The sequence below is a fragment of the Agelaius tricolor genome, unplaced genomic scaffold (genome assembly GCF_023055355.1).
Source record: "Agelaius tricolor isolate 1412-34295 unplaced genomic scaffold, bAgeTri1.0.p SCAF_1, whole genome shotgun sequence".
NCBI classification, from domain to species: domain Eukaryota; kingdom Metazoa; phylum Chordata; class Aves; order Passeriformes; family Icteridae; genus Agelaius; species Agelaius tricolor.
Window position 1 is genome coordinate 90,550,718 of NW_027269261.1, and position 22,366 is coordinate 90,573,083.

At 36.4% G+C, this 22,366-nt stretch overlaps 1 protein-coding gene across 1 annotated transcript in view; it reads left to right on the top strand.

Annotated features, from left to right (window-relative positions):
* RNGTT (RNA guanylyltransferase and 5'-phosphatase) overlaps positions 1-22,366 on the top strand; it is a 171,868-nt gene that overhangs the window by 51,014 nt on the left and 98,488 nt on the right. Inside the window, exon 11 of the mRNA XM_071443118.1 lies at positions 12,399-12,563. Within this exon, the coding sequence (XP_071299219.1) occupies positions 12,399-12,563 (165 nt within the window). The remainder of the gene's footprint in view (positions 1-12,398; positions 12,564-22,366) is intronic.

The following is a 22,366-nucleotide window of genomic DNA, read 5'->3' on the forward strand; positions in this document are numbered from 1 at the left end:
TTTGTGGTGGAAGGGGAGGAAACCCTCATTTGTAGTGAAGTGTTCGGACTTAACATGATGAATCCCACTTGGCAAACAGGAAAAAATCATCAGTAGGTTTCCAGAGGATTGCCAGTGTTTAAGAAAGTCTTCTTTTGAGCAGTGTTTTGTTTTGTTTGGTTTTTAAGAGCTGTGGGAATGAGAGGGGGAGCTGGTTACCATGTAATACTTTTTTAAAGTCAAGGACAAATTAAGATAATGTTATCAGTATGAGTACAAGCAGGGCTTTAGCTGCAAGAAGTAATTAACAGTGGCCCTACTATAAAGATTAAAAAGTACAGCTGTTTTTAGGTTAATTTTAGAAGCTTAATTATAAAAATGGGCACCCAAGGATGTTTGGCTTGGCAAGAAATGATCAACAGAATTTTATCACCAAGAGAGGTAAATGTAATATAACTTGTAAATGGTAAGAAAGGGTAAGTTCCTATTTAAGTTGTGTAAGTTAGGGTTTTGTTCATTTTTTTAGCAGATCTTCAAATAAAATAATTAGACAAGGTACCGGTCCTGTTCAAAAGCAAAACATTCCTCCCCACCATCCAAACAAACAAGTCTCAAACTCCAAAAATTCCCCAAAACAGAGATTGCTCTGGAATTTGGCAGTTTGTTTTGATTTGGGAAGCAGTTGAGTCTTGAAGGTGAATGATGGAGTTACTGTATTGCTGTTCACCATGAGTTACAAGATTTGCAGCAAGTCCCCTGTCTCACCCTCCACAGGACTCAGCTTTCTCTGCTCTGGGAGATGCAGCTTTGCAGCTGGGGAAATGCACATTCAAACCCCATTGATAAACACCTTTGCTCAGGCAAACCTCATCTTTTAGTCAGGTCTCGTGAACTAAGTTATTTTTAGCTGAGCTTATTCTCAAATGCTTGACCTATTTTGCTGGCTAAGCATTGCAGAGTTTTCTGGCTTTGTCAGAATATTCCTTCTGAAGTGTTGCATTCATAATGCAGAGAAAGTGAGTGGATAAGCACCTACCTGTTACAGATTTTAATCCGTGTTGTTATTGGTGAGGCTTATTGTTACTTGCTTTTTGATTTTCCTGTAGTGTGTCAGGAATAAACTCTAGCAGCATTCTAGAAAGAAACAAAGGGAACTAAGAGAATAGACTGACATACATAGTGTGTATTTGGCAATGGGTGTCTATACAGAAGAGTCTTAGAAGGAAGGGAACATAAAAATTTTGTTTCAGTGGTTGGGAGAAACCTATACTTGAGCTCCATGTCAGTCGGTTTTGTTGTCTCTTTCCATGATAAATTTTGTATTGAATTCTGATGCTTATCGTGTATAGCTGCTGCAAAAGTCTGTCTTCAAGGATGCTGATAGAACCCTTTGACTATTTCTTTGAGTTACTGGTTCTGTGACATCTAGTTTCTAAAAGCTTGTAACATTCCATTTTGTTGCAAGAGATGTTTGTGTCAAGAAAAACAAATGATTCTTCAGATTTAAAAAGATTTTTTATTGTAATTTTCTTCATTCTGAAGCATGGCGTTGATTGTTATTAATAGCACCTCAAAATATGACATTGCTGTCTCACTGCTTTCACCTCACCTGCTAAAGTCAAATTCATAGAAAGAAAGCTGTCTCCTAGTGAAATAAGCGTGCCTTTCGACCTTTGTGAGCTCCACACACAAGAAATCTGGATTTTTCGTATTCCTCTGAACATAAAAGGCTAATAGACTCCTTATAGTGTTTAGTCTTAATGAGTACAGAGCTAAATCCCTGCAGTGCATGTTGCTTTTCAGCTTCTTGATTTGTGTCCGTGTGTGGTTGAGTCCATCATTATAGTAACTGCAGCTGTATAGCTACAATTTCAAATTTGGTAGATAATTTGGTGGATAATTCTAATAGAACAGAGGAAGCTAACAGTAGAATAATTAATAGCCCCAGAAGCAAAGGCAAGCAAATCCAAATTCCTTTTCATCTGAAACAGTCCATGAAAGAATGTGACTTCATTCTCCTGTTATCTTGGAGACAGCTCTTCCTGAAAAGCCTTGTTTTGAGAAGCCTTTTCTTAGATAATATTCAGTAGTTACTTGTAAATGTATGGACATTAAACTTAAGCAACTATTTTTTTCCTTGGTTCGGTAACAAACAGTAACACTGGCATGATGTAGGATCTAATTAATGCATTCTTAGCAAAGATGCTGAAAATGACTACAACTTTCCTTTTCCTTTCTAACCCTGGCCTTTAAATTTTTAAACTCTAGCCAAGTTTTTGTGAGACCAGATTGCAATGGTAAGAATAGACTGAATGCTTGAAAAAGAATAATTATTTGAATGCTTAGAAAGGAGATAATTCAATGCACAAAGTATTAGCAAATTTAATCAAAATTCTAAGTTAAGATCAAGACTTCTTTAGGTGTCATTATGTGTAGCAATGCTGTTGCTATTGATAACATTTGCCATGGTAAACAGATATCCTGGTCATAAATCCTGCTCAGAGCCAATGTACTCATTGAATTAATGCATGAAAAAATGTTTGTTTTACATCCCTGTAAAACATTACCATGTCTGACTTTTCTGTTACAAACCTCATTTTAAAGCAATGTAAGGCTGACAGTCCATGCTGTCTCTCACTTATTAGCCTATTAACCTTATCTTAAACTTATACTGTGAAAGTTTTGAAGGCACAATTCAGAGATGCAAGTGGTTAATTGCATCTCTTCTGTGACAAGTGCACCTGGCTGCCAATCACCTGCCCTTAATTTTGATTCTGAATTCTTTTCAAATGGTATCACCTGAAAATACTTTAGCATTTACATTTTAAAACATTTAAACATTTAAAATGCTTTTGTTTCTAACAGTACTAATAAAACTCTGAACAGTAAGTGCGCTATGGGTATTCTTGCTCTTGAGCCCTTTAGATTATTTCTTGTGAAGACTTATCTAACAAACACCCAAATGCTTGTACTGGTGCTTGTGCTGTGTGTTATGTTCTCAATATGTATCACCTCATTCATTCATGGCTCAAGGCTATCAGGTAAATGAAATACAGAGCATCCACTCAGTTCTGTCTTGCTTTGCTTTCTGCTGTTCAGTCTGGGAGAGATGCATTAAGTTTGCTTTTTCTTCCTCCTCCAGTTTTTATGGTGCTGTTTATTGAGAGCAAGGGTAGCCTGCTCAGATAATGCATTTGAGTATCCTGAAATTACAAAAGGGCAGCATTTTTACAGTATAGGAAGAGCAGCAAATGGTGTCTTATAGGGTAGAGAATCAACACAGTAAGGGAGTGATGCTGCAGAAGCTTTTGGGTCTGTGAAGTAGATTGACATATCATAGCTAGTTGTCATTTTAAAGTCTTTCTTGCCTTATCCCCTTCCCTGTTGATCACCTTTTATCTATCATTAAAAACCTGACTTGTACATCTGAACACCACAATTTGAAAATCTTCTTATTTCTTTGGTAAACTTTCAGACAGCTACCTTGTGCTTGCTTCACTGTTACTCCTTGTATTTCAGTAAAATGCACAGCAACTGAAAAGTAACATTTCTGTTCATTTTTGCATCGCTTTAAAAAAAATTTCCTTTGCTGTGATGCATGCAAAATTTAGATTGTTCGTGAAGAGTGATAATTAGTACATGCTGACCAGGATGTATTTGCTGTTTTCATGCTCTTCTTTTTTTATCTAACAAGCTACATGTTGTTGGGGAGCATTCTCTAGTGTTGTAATTAGCTTGAAGCTTGACTGTTTTACTTGCTGGTTAGATTCTGTGAAAAAAAACCCCAACAACCATTTATTTCTTTCTTTCCCTTACATCTATTACTTTTATCCTCCTTTTCCCAACCCAGAGGGCACTATGGATCACAGTGAAGGTGGTTTGTTTTCCATATTTTCCAAAATAAGGCTTAATAAAGTATTACATAAAGTGAAAGGGAGTTAATTAAATTCTCTCATGCCTGTTTTATTCTCAGAATATAAGTGTTCTTATACCTCAACATGAAGCACATCTCAGCAGAACCTTTTGAAAGGCACATTATCACTAATTGTCAGGGGAAGAGACACAGTGTTGCTCCTGGGAGAGGGATACAGGACAAGTAGTTCTCCAAGAATAGCTTTAGAAGTTACCATGATACTAAATCCTTTATATTTTTCAGCTGTTTGTGTCTTTGTTGTCTGTACTCTTACTTGCTTACCCTCATGTGATACTTTTTCAGCAACTTGCTGAAACTTGCTATAAAAAAAATACAAAGTCACACCTGAAAGTTTAAGTTGGGTTGTAAATGAAAATAACTGAGATATTTTAAACCTGAAATACAATTTGAAGAATGAAGTCCAAAACCAATTTTTTTGTTCTTAGGAGGTTTCCTTAAAGAACTTTTCTCAGTATCTTTGTTAAACAATTTTCTGCTTCTCATGATTTGAACCTTTAAAACCCGTCACTTTTTGTCTTCTTTTTTTCTTCTTACACTACTGAAACTTATGATTAAATAGAAAAACTGTGTCCTGCTCCAGCTCACAGGTTATGACACTCATTCCCATAGGTACTGCAAAGTGGACTTAAATCCAGCTTCTGTCTCAAGCAAATATTCAGATCTCTCAAAAATATGGCAGTAATCACAGCTGAAGTGGAAGGTGTGAAAAACTTTACAGTGGGGCAAGTTTTCCACTTGCATTATCATGTCCAGTTTTCTAAGTACTGGCAATGAAGTCTCAAACAGGGCTTTTCTTTTCTGACGTATTTAAAAACAAAAAATCTGTAGGCAAAATAGGGTATTGGGGAAATGTCACATGGAAGCAGTGAGTGTTCCAATGTTGTAGTGTCTTATTTCCCTAACTTAGTTTTAATTACTCCTTTTTTACAATTAATCTAGCAACAATATTTCATTTTTTCAGCTTTCTCCCTGTCTCTTCCCATCTTTTTCCTGTTTCTAGGGGAAAAGAACTAAAGAAAAAGAAATAGTCAAAGTTAATCAGAAGGATGTAGCAAATATAATAACTGTATATTTCAGGATTGTTTTTAGGAGGTTGAAAGCAAGACCTCACTAATATTTTCTTTTTCATGCCTAATTGGGAGAGAATTGGGATTTTTCAGTCTGGAAAAGAGAAGGCTTAGGGAAGACATTATTTCAGCCCTCCAGTACCTGAAGGGAGCCTAGAACAGATCTGGAGAGGGACTTTCCACAGGGGCCTGTAGTGAAAGAACAGTGGGGAATGGATTTAAACTGGAAGTGGGCAGGTTTAGATGAGATAATAGGAAGAAATTCACTGTGAGCTTTGTGAGGCACTGGAGCAGGTTGCCCAGAGAAGTTGTGGATACCCCCCTAGAAGTGTTCAAGGCCTTGCTGGATGAGGCTTTGAGCCATCTGATCTAGTGAAAAGTGTCCCAGCCCATGGCAGGGGATTGAACTGGATGATCTCTCTAATGTCTCTTCAAACCCACAACATTCTATGATTCTAACATGTTTGAATAGCCTGACTGACTGCTATGGTCTAGGAGAGAATGTGAATGCTGTAATTTCATCCTTTTAAAAATATTTCTCTTATTTAAAATAAATATGAAGAAGAATATAATTTTCTCTTGGAATGAGTATTACATTTTCAGTGTTTCTTACTCATAAACTAACCATGTCTACAATGAACTAGATATCTAAAGACAGATTGTGTACTGAAATGATAGATATTTGCAAGTCTTCAGGTGTTACAAGCTTAATTTTTAGTTCTATCATGGTTTAGGCAACGTAGGTGGTTCCTTTTCTAAGATAGTCGTTGTGAATAAGTGCTGATTGTACTACTATTTCCCCCCTCATTTCTAGTTTTTACAAGACTTCATACTAACTGTACTAGACAGTCTTATTTTAAATACCATGAAGTGATTTATATTCTAAAAACACTAGTGCCACAATCTTTTCAAGTATGAAATGGCTTGAATAATGTTTTCAAGATGAAGGAATTTTCCCACAGTTCTTTAATTCACTGCAGTGATAATTCTTTCTCATAAAGACAGCTGTGTGAAAACCCAGCAATAGCTATTCCTATGAAGAGTCATTGTGAGTGGCTGATAGAAAGGAAGAAAGTGTGAGGAGAGTAGAAGTAGAAAGAGAAAATATTGACTGCAACACATACTAGGTGGTCCAATTAAGGTAAGAATACCTCCATACTACATGCAACACAAGCACTAAGAAAAATAATTAGAAAAAACTGAAGCAGTAAAATCCTGTGTTTGACTTTGAAGATAGCCTAAATTCAGTGTAAAATAAATTATTAAAACTTATATTCCCATATGCAGTGTTTTTGTGTGTAAATATCCCATGGTGATAATGACACATCTATTTTATAATTAGGGTTTTATAGAGCTATGACTTTTCCTTCTGTAATTGAAGTGGGAAGTTCATCTACTCAAATTACCTGAGGGGAGGCAACCAGTCTAGACAGAACAGGATTCCTTTTCGTTTTAATAATTTACGTCCGAGTAAAATTCCCTTATTGAGTTCTGGTTTTTAGGGCTCAGAAGGATTTCTAAATGAAGTCACTGTGCATGCAATCAATGAATTTGACTGAGTTGTTTGTTCTCTGAAAATAGCAACTACTAAGCTTTCAGTGCCTAACTGGAGCTTTGTTTTCAAAAGGGAGAGCTTAGGTGTTGATCTGTGCTACATGCTTGATTTCATAATTCTGCCTCTTTATTGCCAGTATTGGTGATGAGAATCATCATTCAGTCACTTCAACAGATTGTAAATATTCTGCTTTGTATACGTTACCTTTATACTGGTGGTGCAAATTTATCATCCAGTTTCAATTACAGAGTTTTATGGTTTTTATTGTGAATTTGTTTAAAGTTTTGAGCAATCCAAGAAGAGTAAAGGACAGAGCAATGGTTGTAGTACAATCTACTGTTTCTGTTTTGGTCATATCTGTTTTGTCACAGTTTTGACAGTCCTGCTGTTTTGTTCAAGTTATGTTTACTAATAAAAAAACCCCATGGAGCTATATTTGTATGTTCTGTTAGACCTTGGTGTTGTCCTTTGGCTACTAACTTCTTTCCTTTGTACATTTTAAAATTTATTTTCAGTGATTATTTTTTAAGGAAATACCAGTAATTTAATACATGTCTCAAGCAATATTTTGAATAGGTCTGATTCTTCAAACTATTTTTGTTCTGTACTAAATCAGAGCAATATTCCATTGTAAAAAACAGCAATATATAAATTGTAATCATGTTCCTGCAGCACAGTGGTCGTCGTATTACAATTGAAACAGTATTTCACATGCTATACTTTGTTGATGCTAAGATAAACTTTAGAAATCTTTTGAAACTGCTGAATTCCTTGCCCTTGTCATACATGTTTTGAATATTTGAGTGAAAAAATTTAGAAGACCCCCCAAAATTTTAAAGTTAGATAACTGCCAAAATTTTAAAATGAATTTTTAGATTTTATTGATTGTCATGCCTTTTGCCTTTTAGAAATAAAGAACTTAAGGGTCATATTTCTATAAAATTTTTTTTTCTCTGATACTTTACTTTTAATCCTGCTTGAAAAAGAAAACTTCATAGGAAATGAAAAAAGCCTTTTAGGCATTGAATGTAGTAATAATCTTATTTGGAAACTCAAACGGTACCTTTGGATTGTTTGTATATAAAGCTGTGTGTACAGAAAAAGCAGCATTTATAAAACCATGATCAGAAGAAATATGTGCCAGATCATTAATATAAAACTAAAAAGATTAGACTGCATGGTCTTCAGCAGTTGGGAGAACTAATAATGGGCTTTCATTGGGAATACAGATGTCAGCTGTGGGTGCCTTGAATTGTCAATAATAACGTTAAACACAGGGTAGAATATCAGGCTGAGCTTATTCTTTATTCTTCTCTCAAAATCATTAAAGCTAAGACAGTTGTGACATATGTTGTGCTCTGGCTCAGTAAGTGAAGACGTGCATGGACGTATATCTGTGTATGTGTGCTGAATTATTCATGTCTCAGGTACTGCTCTGGAGAAGCAAATGGAGCATGCTTTGCTGCTGGGTACACTTCAGCCATATCTCATGGAGGAAAAGAAGAAATATTCTCAGTTTATCCTGGCCATGCTGTTTATCAGCTGTGTGCAGAGGCCCAGGCGTTATTCTTTTTGCTATAGCTGCATTGTGGAAAAAAAACATGTAAATACCAAAATCAAAGATGAAGTACATTTATGGAATTTGGTGCCTGTGTAGCCTGGTGTGTTCACTGCATCCATCTAGCTAAAGGACTTCCCATGTAAGGCTTATGGAATTTGCTGAGCTGTGGCCACAAGGTAACCTTAGAGACTCAGGGGAAGGGAAACTCAAATGTGGAGGGTGATGGTGGTAGATCCTCAGGGATACCTTTTTCCTTGTGGAGGGAGAGGCTGGATGTGCAACAGAAATCACATTAGCCTCTTATCTCTGTCTCAGCCACTCCTTCCATCTTGCTGATGCAGTGACCTGGGGTTTGAGTTCCTCAACCTGATGTAGCATGAGGTTGTGACTTCAACACGAGGTCTCTGAACTGGATGGAGGGCAGGAGCACAGCCTAACACTTGTCCAAATTCTGTCTTCTGGCACCCATTTGGAGCATTGTTAGAGGGACCGGTCTTGTTGGGTGGTTGGGCTTTTTTTGGTGGTAACATTTTTTAATTTTCTTTTTTTTTTCCTTTGCTTTTTTCTAATCTCCATTCAGCAAAAAAATTGCCTTCCCCCATCTGCTCAAGACAATGGATATTAAATAAGTTGCAGACCCTGTTTTTCAGTGGTTTAAATCCATTTATTTTTGTGATTCTTATGTGACTTGTTATGTATGATTTCTGTTGAGAAGTTAATTTGAAATAACTGGAGTTTAAATTTAGAAATGTTGAGTCCTGGGTGGATTTCAAAGTTCAGTAGAAATTTCATCTTAGGTTTTGAAGTTGTGTGGAGGATGTTTTAGCATCAAAACCCTAATTTGCAAGCCCACTCCATGCTGTGACCTTAGTGCAATGCACAGAGTTTCAACAGGTGAAGAAACCTCAGCTACTTGAGGAAGAGGTGTTGATTCAACAGATGACTCTTCTGTTAAGGCTTGTCTAAATGATATTTTGCTTTAGGATACATTTTATTTACAGTGAGAGGGAAGTGTAACTTTCTAGCATAGGTAGGAGATACATGCTACTTGTTAATTTTGTTTTACCCTTTGCTAACACACTTTAGGCTAAAAACGTCTAGAACAGGAATTATCATTTTATGTTCTTCAGTAACTAGGCTGTCAAGCAGTAGTGACCCTCATCCTTCTCAGACGAGTAAAAACCTACATATTGGAATAAGATCTTAATTATCTGAATGCTTAAGTTAGTGAAACATCTGTATTGCCTAAAACATGCTATTACTTAATGCCTGGATTTAGATTATATATGCATCAATGTCTTGGTTTTCGACAATTATTAAATGTTTGCTTTATACACTAAATAATCTTCCTGGTTTTGTCAAGGTATCTGAATTATTTATTGCAGCCTACGTTGCCCTCCTACTTATTTGTTAAAGCTAAGAATTTTATCACTTCAAGATTTTGGTTATGTCTGGGATAAATGTGTTGTATATTAGCAACACCTTTTTGTAACTATGGGAAATGTCTAATAACAAAGAAAGAGCCACTCTCCTACAATAGTGCTTTTATTCGGTATGTCCTTGAGTTAAATTCAATTATGTGCTAATTTTCTCATTGCTAATGTCCTGTGCTTTTGTAAGAATGAAATACTCTTTAACTTCTTAGTTTACTAGCCTGATGAAGTAGCTTGGCAGCATTGTCTGTGTTTTCCTTTCTCATATGATCTTACGTCAACCTAGCTTTGACCTTTATTTGATGGAACCTAGTGGTAATATACCCTTCTATTTAACAAGCTTTAAAATAGAAATATATGATTGGCAGAACTGCAGGAAATAATTAGTTCCAAGTAGATGAGAAAAGTGAAAGGAATATTTTAAGGAAAAGAAAGTGATTCAGCTGGTTTATGGTCCATATGAAGTTGCCTCAGCTTTTAATTTAATTGTTTATGGATGGGAATATAAATTACTGTACAAAACCATTTTTTGAAGGAGTCATTGTAAAAAAGCTTTCTAAATAACCTAACTGCTTATTGGAAACTCAAATGTATGAAATATTAATTAGCTAATTTGCTTTTTCAGACCTACTAATAAAATGTGGCTGAGTGGAAAAGATACCATAGGGAAGAGAGCATGTGCACTAGATCTTGCTGAAATCTACCTAGAGAATTATGGGGGTTCCTTGAAGTGATAAAAAATATATATACACATTTCCCAGGAAAGAATTCTTAAATCAGTTCTTCAGTCAGTCGTTACAGGGGTTGAGATGTGTTTTCTGTGTTTTAATTACATGTACAAACCAGGGCAAGCTCAGTCGCTGTATAGATGAATACTCAAGTATGCTATACATAGGGGGAGAAAAAAAGGAAGGAAGAAAGAAGGAAGGAAAGATTGATTGATTGATTGATTGCTTTTCCAACATTTTGTCTGTGGCACTTAAAAATCTGTAGATCATGCATCTGTATTCTGTGAGAAGTGAATAAAGAGTGAACCACTCTCCTTCCCCTTGAATTTTTCCATACTCTTAATTTTCCATTCGTTTGAATGGCTCCTTACTGATAAGACCTTCATGTTTGAAAGGAGGACAGCACTGAAGGCAACATTAACAGCCAGCTAAGCTTTCTTCTTCACAAGCATGGATCAGTGAACAGAGATTAGGAGACATTTTACCCCTGGTGTCTGCCACAGGCTTTGTACAAGATGTGCTTCCCCACAGAGGGATGGTGGCTGGGCTGCCTGCTCTTATGTAGACTGAAGCAGAGTCCTAAATGAAAGTGGTTGTGAGTTACATGTGGTATGGGAGCAATACATAATTCTTAAAGCTGTTGCCATGAACATCTGAGGACTTATGATGGAGGTCTAGTAGGTTCTAATGCTAGCAAAGAAATATAAGACAAGCTTAATGCTGCTTTGGGAACATGAAATGTCAAAGGTTTTGGTGAAAGACAATACGATTTTGGAAAGAACTGATTAAATTCATGTAATTTAAATAGGCACTTGGTTTTTCTCCTAATTGAGATACCGGTTCAGATACTTCTTACCTTTGTGTGCCTCATCAGAATGTCATTTTGCCTTTTTTTTTGGCTTTCTTTCCAGTTGACCAGTTCAGATCCTCTCTGAAGTGTGTTGGAGCAGTGCTCCTTTGAGTTGCCTTTAGTGCAGGAGGTTCCTGGAGGTACCTGGTAGCCAGTTCTTCTGCTCAGCTGTACTCCTGCCACTGATGATTTGAGTCCCATGTCTCCCCAGTTTCCTTTGCTCATTGCTTTCAATTTTCGAAGAATTCTTGTTTGCAAGCCAAGGCTCTTGGGATAAGCTCTGTGAGCTTATTCCCTATAGGCCATGAAAGGAATGGGTTTTGAAAATGATTTTCTTGTGTGAATGGGGTGGCAAGATGAGGGATGATCTCATGTAAAAAACTTTCTGTGCTTAATCACACTTGTAACAGTGCAAATCTATGAGTTTTGTGTCTCATTGCTGTGAAAGTTACACCTCTGATTGAAATGAGCGTTAGAATTTATTAGTTGACAGTTGCTTGTTTTGTTCTAGTGATATCCATAGCATGTTTTCCTCACCATCTAATGCTCAAAACATAATGAACTCCATTACAAGCCGTTACTAATCTGACAAATGTGCATTTTGAATGCTCATACTGATCTGGTGCAATGCACCAAATGTAGAAAGAGCAATGTAAAGCTGCTGGTTTATTTCAGATCTTGAAAGGTCAGGATATGCTGCTGAGGCTTAGTGAAGGATTTTACTGCCTTTTTGTGACTGAGCCCTCGAATATCTTGCAGGTTTTTGTAGCCATTGTTTATTGGCACATTTTCCAACTGCACCTATTGTTCTCTTTTCTATGGCAGAAAAATGAACATTAATTAATGTTTCTTTCAAGGCATAAATATACTGCACTTAGAGCAAGGCATTCACTTAAATGTGTAAATCTCATTGCTTTGTCATTAAAAGTATTGTGAACAAAATTATCTAAATGACTTCAGAGGAAAGCTATGTGGAGAAGTATAGCTGCCATATAAAAGCTATAATTAGGGAGTATTTAAATTATTTTGCTTAACTTTAAAGGTATTTGGGTGTTTAATTCATGTATGCTTGAATGCATATTACAGATTTCTAGCTTTCTTTGAACTTTGATTTGGTTAAACCTCTTATAACCTGGGAAAAAATGTTTGAAAATCACACATTTGGGAAAAAATTTAGTAACTTGATAATTCTTCTATGTATCTGTAGTTTTCTATGTATTTTGTTAGGAAAACTTCAATTGTTCAAATAATTTGGTGTTTGATTTTAATACTGATTTTTGTAATTTGGCAGGGACAGCCTGTTGGAGACTGTGATTTTAATGTTCGGCTTGCGTGTATAGAGAAAGAGATTATATTTCCACGACATGAAAAGATGAAAAGTGGTCTCATTGACAAAGCACAGGAACCCTTCAGTGTTCGAAACAAACCATTTTTTGACATCTACACTTCCAGAAAGGTAAGCTTGATTTCAGTTGTTCTATGTTGTGGTACTGGAGTACTGGAGTCTGTATAACAGTGGTAGGTATAGGTTTTCCCTCAGCATTTTTGTTGTGTCTTCCAGTGAGTTCCTTTGCTAACCAAATCTTCAGCAATTGTTGTGGGGTGACTGGCAGCTTGGGATAATTCTGAAAAGTGGAGTTTTTTGGTTTTATTACTTTTCTTACGCTTTTAGAAAATAGTTTTTGAAAATATCAATAAATCTAAAATACCAGGTAAAAGTTTAGGGACATTGCAATCTGCATTTGAGATGATTGTGCTTCAAATGCAGTTCAGTCAACAATTTTTTACCCTAATGTATTGCCACCACCTTAAAAGCATCTTTGAGATATGAATATCTCTATGCTTTTAATTTTTTGGGGTATTTGGGGTTGGTGTATGGCTTCTTTGCTGTTTATTCCTTGGATATTTTTTTGTTTGTTGGTTTGAGGTAGGTGTTTTAAGTATCAGTCATGACAGACTCTGAAGCCTTCTACATTTTGGAGTTTAGGTTACACATTTTTCTTTTTGTACAATGTATGTTATAGGGTATTTTTGTCCTCATTTAAATCAGTCTTACCTAGTAAAATATGTTCTTTTTACTACTCTTAAAACAGAAAGCTTCTTAGGCTTGGAATCTGATCATTGTTTTCAATAAGCAAGAAGTTTTATGTAAATTTTTGAGAATTGTTTGTATGCCCTATGATAACTATAAGGAGTTTTAGGTAGCAGTACCAGTATTGATGTGGAATTTTATCAAAGACAATATTGGTAAACACTTAAGAGAAATAATTATTGGTTCAAAATAGATTTCAAATCTATATCTGCTCAGAAGAATAGTATTCATAAAAATATATTCTCAAAAGATCAATATATAAACTAAGAATTATTGTTGCTCTTACTTGCCACAAAATACCTTTTCCATTTCATTACTTCTGTGAACTTGATGAGTATGATTCCTGTAACATTTCCTTAGGGTAATGAAAAAAGCCTTACATTTTCATATTCATCATAACTTTGTGAATTTTTCATTATGTATGGTCAGAATAGACTATAAACAGTAGTCCAGTCTATTGAAGCATTGCCATTTTCTGAAAAAAGACTATTTAAAAATAGTATTGTTTTACCCAAAGGATCTTTATCCTATTTTTATTTAGTCATCTCTGCAACTATAGCAACAAATGTAGTGATGAATGCCTCATCAGTATAGCTGAAAAAGCGAGCAGACTTCCTCTTGCATCAATGATAAATGTCTTGAGGGGGTTTGCCAACTCTATGTGCAGGACAGCAAGGTCTGCAGAAAGATAAGGAATTTCTTCTGTCCTCCAAGTCTGTTCATATCCATCAATCCCTCTCCAGAGACAGGTGCTGCTGAATGGATCCTAAAGAGTGACAAGTGGGGCCTACTTAGGTGGATCTTCTCCTTATGTTCAATTAGACATTTTTCTTTTCTTTTCTAAGAAGAGTTGGATCCTTTCACCTTTAGGAAGGATCTGACAGGATCCTTCCTTTCTTGACTGTAGTGAGCAGCTTTGTGGTGCTTAGTTGCTGGCTGGGGTAAAATCATTACAAGATCCTTAAAGATTTACACCCTCGAGTGGTCTCAGAAAAGCTGTGATATTTTTAAGCCTGGGTTTCTTCCCTACTTTCTTCACAGTGTATTTCACTGAGAGAAGATGTGGCTTCTTAAGTCACCCCCAAGGCTTGTTGTTTTCAAAGATCAAGGAGGGTAGCAGTCCTTGGTCACAGATAAGATGGCTTTCTGATTGCACCAGCACATTCAAGTGTGAAAAAGTGGAAAACCCATACCTTTGTCAGAATGGGTTTCATCAAAACTTTTGGAGTATGATTTGGAGTTGCTTGGCGTAATTTTTTTTTTCCAGTGTAGCTGGGGTTTGCTTGGGATCGAGAAAAGAATCAAGTGTACTTCATCACATCTTATTTTTGTTTTGAGACGCTTTAATTTTTGAAACATGTTCTCAGGACGCAGTTTGAACTTCACAAGAGAATGCTCTAGATCTCTTTTTTACAGCCTCCCTCCATCATTCTTTTCTATGATCTGAGTTAAGACATTCCATTTCATTCTTTTTAATAAAAATAATGTATCAGTAAATGTATGTTAGATTGTGTGGACTGTAGGAAGATTACTCAAAAGGCCAGGAGCCTCGCTGTTATATTTAATAGTAGAAAAAGTGGCAAAAACTTTTAATTATACCAGAAAAAATGAATGTTTTCCATGTAGACTTAGTTATTGCCAGTGAAAAAGTGGGAAGTAATTATTTGAAACAGCAGTAAACTTTGTGCTGTGTTATATAATACATCCACTAATGAAAATGTTCTTCGAGTTATGGATTTGGAACTTAATGCCAGAGTTAGGTACTGACTGATTTTTTTTTTTTTTTTTAAATCTGGAAATCAATTTACTGTGAAATGAAATGCACTCTTAAAGTGCAATTATAAAGTATGACAGTGTTTGTAGTTGTGTCTTGAGATTTAGTTTTGGATTTTGGAAATAAAAGCTGTGTTTTTATAATATTGCCTAGAGGGTTATTTCAAGCTGTTTGGATGGACTGTTATTTTTTGTAAGACTGAGTTTTAGTGGTCAGACCAAAGAAACGAACAATCACTGGAGAGCAGGTTGCATATTCTCAGAGTCTCTAAAAATATTGCCTTGTTGAACACTGATATTGATGAAGAAAGCAGTATCACTAAAGCTTTTTTCCTCTATAATCAATTAAACACAGATTAGTATTTTAGTGTTAGCTGGGAACTTCCTTTTAATGTAACTTCCAGGTTCTTTTAGACATTTTTCAGCAAAGTTGAATTTTTGGCGTTTATCATTACATTTGCATGATTGGTCACTTTTGTTGCATAGCTTGCTTTCTTTGCACTTATTGGTTTGCATCAGAATTCAAGGAGATGATATGGTCAAATTCTCCCACCCGTTGTGTAAGGAATGCAGCAGTCAGTGGAAGAAGCTGAGTTTTAGGTTGGTGCTTTAAATGCTTCATACTCTTAGGCTTTGAACCATGGCCTTGTATTTACAGGAATATTATGCTTTTCAGCAAGACTTTATTTTCATTATATTGAGCAGGAAGTACAGGTGCATAGAAATAATTATATTTTTGAAGTGGTCCATTCTTGGCTTTCCTTGCTTAAACCAATTCACAGTTCTCTTGCAAGGCTTTTTTGTGTGGACAGTTTCAGTCTGGATGTCATCACTAAAGCCCATTGTCTGGTGAAAATTCTGTCTAACAGGAGTAGGAAAAAAGTTCCTTTCTGTGCAGTCTGTGGTCCCATGGAGAATTGTGCCCATCACTCTCAATGGAACAAAAGGGCTAAAGGTTAAACAATGACACAGGTCAAGTGAACAACCTTTTGCAAATGTTAGCACACTGTATGTCAATGACTTGTCAGTTTTAGACTATTATCTGGTTTTAAAATGACAGCTTGTCCTAGAGGGATTAGAGAGAAGGTAATCTCTGCTAGAAGATTAAATGGTCTAGGATCCTTTTAAAAGTTTTCAGTCAAATCTGTGAACTGACAGGTGATTTGCTTTGTTCTCCTTGTTTATTTGACATTTGGATTTTTATTTTTACTTTTTAAAACCGCTTTTGTTGTAGTTAGGAGAGGTGGAATGTTTAGAGTTTATACCAATAAAGGTATAGCTCCTGTTGAGATGGTTTGCTTTGAAAATTAAGTGGCTGTGGACTTCTGATGATGCAGGAGAACATGTAAGTGCACACTTTGTTGCTGTTCATGTATTTTGCAGGCAGCTGAGGCAGCTGTAAGCTAGTGTTTGCATGCCCTGAAAGAGTGAACCCTGATAAAGGGCAGAATATGCAGACATTGCTCATCCGTGTCTGCCAAGAGAGCTGTTAACCAAAACTGACTGAAAATGACAAGGCCCTGTCTTCCATCCCCAAGTTGCCCACAGACAACACGAGGAGGAGCTTTGCAGTCATGGGACAGAAGAATTGCATGGCAACAATGGTGGTTGCAGAAGTGTCAAATACTCTATTTATTGAAGATCTTGAAATCCCCATCTCTGTGGAAAGAGAATGTTACCATCTGGAGGTTTTTTATTGCCAAGAAGACCTGTTTCCTTTGTTTTTATTTTTGTTTTGATTTTCTATGCCTTCAGGAGTAGTTTAATCAGCTCACCTTTCAATCCTGCATTTCCTGACCTAGATTGGCAGCCATTCTTCATGCCTGGCCTACATCATATTCCTCATTCCATCTGTTCTATTCCAAGGTTTTGGCCTATTTATCATCTAATCGCATTTTAGTTGTCTTCTAACCCATGTCCCCTCTACCATTTTGTTTCTGTTTGTTTTTATTTTTCATGTCTTACATTTCTTCCTTGCTCCTGTTCCATCTCCCCAAGAATGGAAAGCTTATTGGTGTAAAAGCAGTATTGCCTTATTTCACCCTTAGATACTTTTGTGCTGGTGTAACCTTCACTTAAATCTTCTTTTTGGCATGCTTTTCTTCTGTAAACACAAACAATCATTGACCTGAGGAACTTAGTAAACAAACAGGGAATAAGAAGCTGCAAAGATATTACCTTATTCTTATACTAGAATTTGAAATCTTGGCAGCTGTCTTATATCCCAGCATGTAGTACTTAGGCTTGATTGCTCAAAGTTATTTTACCAATGAATTGTAGAGGTAAGTACAGCCAATCAGCCCAACTGGTAGCTTTGTAAGTTGTAAGATGAAATAGGTGACTAAACTGCAGATCTTGAGTTGAATGTAGGTTACTGCCACTTGAAATTCAGTGCTTGAACTGCAGCCAGCTGCAGCACTGCAATGATGTGAATACTATTCGGTAAATATAATTTCTGTCAGTGGGAGGTTGGGGGTAGCAGAGGCTTTGCAGGCCAGTAGAGGTGGGGAGCCCAGCTGCTTCTGACTGTTCCTTTACTTTCTGTGGGACAGGGAAGCATCAGCTACTTGCTTAGGTTTGGGTTCCCTCAAGCTGGGGCAAACACTGACTCAGCTGTGGCTAACTTCTCAGCCTCCTTGCTTTGCTGGAGTCACCTAAGGAGACCCATTCATGAAGAAGAATCTGTGTTTGTTTCCTGGAGTAAACAGAATAGGATTAGGCTACTTGCTTTTGGTTATTATTATTTATTATGTTGAAGGTCAAATATAATATTTCAGTACAGTAGTATTTTGGTTAGGAAAGAAGTTTTTTCTTTTTGTTTAAGAAATTATTCACACATTAGTTATGTTTCACATTTTTCAGAAAGTGATCTACTGAAGTTAAAACAAACAGTCTTGGATATTTCCATGAAGGATTATTTTCATAACTTGTGGCCCATGTTAGATATTGCTAGTGGTACAAATAAATTAATGTAGAATGATTCAGATGTGGAATATGTAATTAAATTTTGACTTGTCAAACTATCATATGAGAAAGAAAGCATTGAAACTAGTGGAAAAATAAAGCTGTATGGATGAAGTATTCTACTTGGTGCACACTGTAAGTTTAAACATCAGGACAGTACATATTCAGCTTAGCTTTTAACAGTTTAACATTAGATTTGAACATTCTAACATTTTTGTTAATGTTAATAATTTTGTAAATTATTTCTTCTGTATTTTGTACAGTGGAAAACTATATACCTTTCTGAGTAGGAAAAGTGTCTTTAACAATGATTTCTTATTTCAGTTCTATGGTGTATTACCAAACCAGGGAAATGCAAATCTGTTTGGACCTATTTACCAGTTGGTTTGCCAGTATGGACAATTGAATTGTATATTTGATATCTTCTGAATTAGTTAGAAGACTCAGCTGTGGTGACTAAGTGGGTCACTCCACTCATTAATTGAGGGGCAACTGTTTAATATTGTCCATTGTGCCACTTCACAGCCTGTCACTTTCCAAACTGCCTTCTGGCAATGCAGCTCCACAGGGAAGCCATCAGCCTTTTCTCCTATTGGAATGATGTTCAAGAGACATGCACTTAATTTGGATAAAATGAATAAAAGCACAAAGAAAATGGTAAAGATGGGGGTGAAATTTAAAGCAACTTATTATGATGCAAGATTATAGGACATTGCTGCTAGCTGTTTCTTTTCTTGTAATATGCTCAATTTTGAGAAAAAACCCCAAACCAGACCTTGAACAAAATTAATCTTTAAAATAAAGAAATTATAAAATCTTAGCATTTTACTATTATGGCTTTGCAGTTTTGATTTCAACTTTGTAGCAAATAAAGCCCTGAAGTGCCATTGCATAGCAGAAGAATCTGATTTTTTAAACATCCAGAATATAAAGTTAAACCTTAATTTTTGTGTTAAAATCTATGCTTCAGGCCCAGTATAAAATATTAGCCCAATTTGAATCAGGAATTGGAACAGTAGATGTATGAAAACATTATGTTCTTGTATATCAGTTTTGTGTCTGACTGAATTATTTTATAAATTGTATATTCAGTTTTGTCTTTGTTGACAAGTCTTATTAGAAATGCTTAATAAAATAACATCCTCAATTATCTGACTTAATTAAAACAGACCTATCCATGATTTTGGCAACCAGAGACCAGATTACATTGGAACAGTTTATGCAGGGGCTGGATAACAGATTTACACAGGGACTGGGTAACAGATAAACCTTATCAAGTATGTAACAGTGGAAGATCATTCAACCCCACTGTACTCAACCCAGTGCCATTCTTTCCTTTGAAATCAGAAGAACTATTAAATGTAGTATTTGGTCAAACACAGAGAATTAGGGAGCTTGCAAGCATAGGTATCATGAGAGCCTTGCTCAGTTGAAGACATTACAAACTTTACTGAGCATCTTTCGACCATTCAGGAATGTCATAGATTGCAGCTAATGTGTAAATAGATCAAAGCATTTGCTACTGGAGCCTATTGAATCTCCTCTGGCTCCAGCAACACTGTCATCTCAGATGGGTGTGTGCTGCCAGGTAGGAGAGTGTGGGGAGGGTGATGTGGGTGACATCCCCATGCCTAAAAGAAAGAAAATGAAGGCACCATGCAGTTTGAAACAGAGAACTGTGAAGAGCACAGTACATGAAATGGCCAAGCCATGAAATATATTGCTGTTTCTTTGTCAGGAAAAATAAATATGAAATATTGCTGTTTGTCAGGGTCATTCCCACAAAGCTTCAAGGAGTTCACATTTTTCTAATATTGAAGCTATCACAAAAGTCAAAGTTTCTTGGAGGAGTTTATTTCTGTTATTTGAAAGAAGCATTTGAAAACATCGTAGTTAATTGATGTCAGTTTCTCAATTGTGTTTTTGAGAAGAGATTGACAGTGAGAAATGCCTCATGCTTATTTTGAATTCAGGAATGCAGATGTGCTGTCAAATTAAGCATTAACACACATAGCACTTATGTTATTCTTGGGTATTGTTTTGAATATATTAGGTGCATAACCTTTGGAGTTGTTCACTCAGAACCAGCACATGGGTGACAGCTCAGTGGGGCTCTTAATGTAGCATGCTCTAGGTTTTTCTAAGATGTCTCCAAATACTAAAGAAACATGGCATACAGCTAGTGTTATTAGCATATTTGAAGAGTGCTGTTAGTGCAAAGCCAAGAGGATATTAAAAAAAAATAATAAGAACCATCAAACTTGATTTCCTGCCACCCTCACAATGTATTTTACTCTTGTCCACAATAGCATTTTTTTCCTATGTGGCTGGGTAGTGAAATCAAGCTAATGTGGTACTTAGACTTTCACATCCAAGGTTGCATCCCAACATGCTTTTTCCTAAAAGGTGCCTCATGGCACAAAGCAAGCAAGCTACAGGGTTGAATCTCTTTGGCTTTCTTGCTTGGAGGTGTTGCTCATTCCCTATCACATGAGTATAAACTCATGGAATTTCTATTGCTTTCCTCTCCTGGAAAAATATATGGACTCCAGTGAAGACTTTTCTGCAGAATTGCTGTTCTAAAAGGTAATGAAGAGTGGTGTCATTAGAATGCTAATGACCAGCCACTAGTAGTTTGGGTCCTTGTCAGTCACTGACTATGAAATTATATGGGCAAATGGTTGAGGAAGACACTCTGCAGTGGTTGTGGTTCTTGAAATTATGTTATTTTTGGTCTGTGGTCTGCTGACTAGCACTAAGTCTTCAGCATATTTGACTTTTACATGTTTGACTTTGACACAAGGGAGTCTGGGAGCCCTGCACATCACACTTTTCAGCAGGAAACAGACTGCTTGGAGCCTAAGTGCAGACTGCAGGTACCAGTGGCAGCCTACATCTGCAGCCTTTCAGCTTCATCCACTTGGAATGCAAGAGGGCCATCAAATGAGAACATGTTTATAATACATCTGAGAGGGCTGTTGTGCCAATGAGATGTGTAAATGTTTCTTTCAATGCTCCTGCTGAGTTTCTAACTAGTTGTAGACAGAAGGGAGTACATAATTGCCAGAGCAAACCCAGAATTAGGTCACCTTCCTTCCTCTCTGTGCATCCACCTGTCTGTTGCCACTTCATGTTATTTCAACTTTGCTGCTCCCACTGTTACTAGTGCAGAGCTTGTGGAAGTTCACTGGAAGTGCCCAGGTGACTTCCTGTCCTGCTATAATGGGCTGTACGTGGGAGAGGTGACCCCTGATAAATCTGACTTCCACAAAGTGCTGGGAAATACTAGAAAGTGACCCTCCCACAAAAGGATTTCTTCTTGCCATTATCTGTAATTAAAACAAATGGAAGGCTGTCAGTGAATGGTTTTTTGTGGAATATGAATTTCAGATTGAGCATCCTCTAACAGTGTTTTGCTATATGAGCTGTTAGGACCATATGTATTTGAATACCATGAGCGATGCTCAAAAGGGTAAAGCAGTGTATTCTCTACAGCAGTGCTTGCTAGCCATCCATGGAGGAGTGTAGACAGGAAGCTACACATATTCTTCTAGCAAAAAAATGTTTGTTGCTAGAAACTGGTCAGTCTGTGAAGTATTCAGTATTATTAAACACACCTTTGATTGACCTTTCAAAAGAGAGAAACATGCCTTGCACGCTCACTTTTTTTGGGCTGCAAGTTTCCTATCTTTAGCAAGTCTTTAGTGCTCTGGTCTAGTGTGTTTAAAATTATTAGGGTATTCCTTATGGAATTTTTAAAACATACTTCAGTGACCAGTTGTTGCCAATGTGTTTTTGTTGTGGCTGTTGGCTATTCCTACACCTAACAGATGGCTCTCGTGTACATTGACAAGCTGTGGGATAGCTGAGCATTACTAATAAAACCTATCACATGTTAAACTTGACCTGACATTAATCAAGTTTTGAATGCTACAAATGATTCATGGATAATAATTAGTCTCTTGATCATATTAGTGAACATCAGTCTCACAATACTGCCATTATCTGCTTTCATTCTTATAGGGAACAAATCTATTGCCATAATTAGGTGTTTTTCATATCTTTTGAGCCAAAATGTTCTGTATGATTAACTTGGTAAAGAGGTTATTTTTAGTCTTTCAGTATGATTGATTTCAGAGCTTCTAGTAAATTAACAAATTGAAAGGTTTTCCATAAAATAATATTTTATAAAAAGTATATATTTTAAAATTTTATCAACTGAAAAATTCCCATGTGTCTTTACACAGTCATTTGGTATATTTTTCATCACCATATGATTCAGCTGTTACCAGAGATTACACAGTTCAAAATAGTGGTGATTTTGTTAAGCAGGTGAACTTTGGGATTTTACTTTTACTCTTTTTGTTTAGTTACTGGGTTACTGGTTGGCATCAAGTGCTTTCAATATGTACGCGTTCATACAGACATAA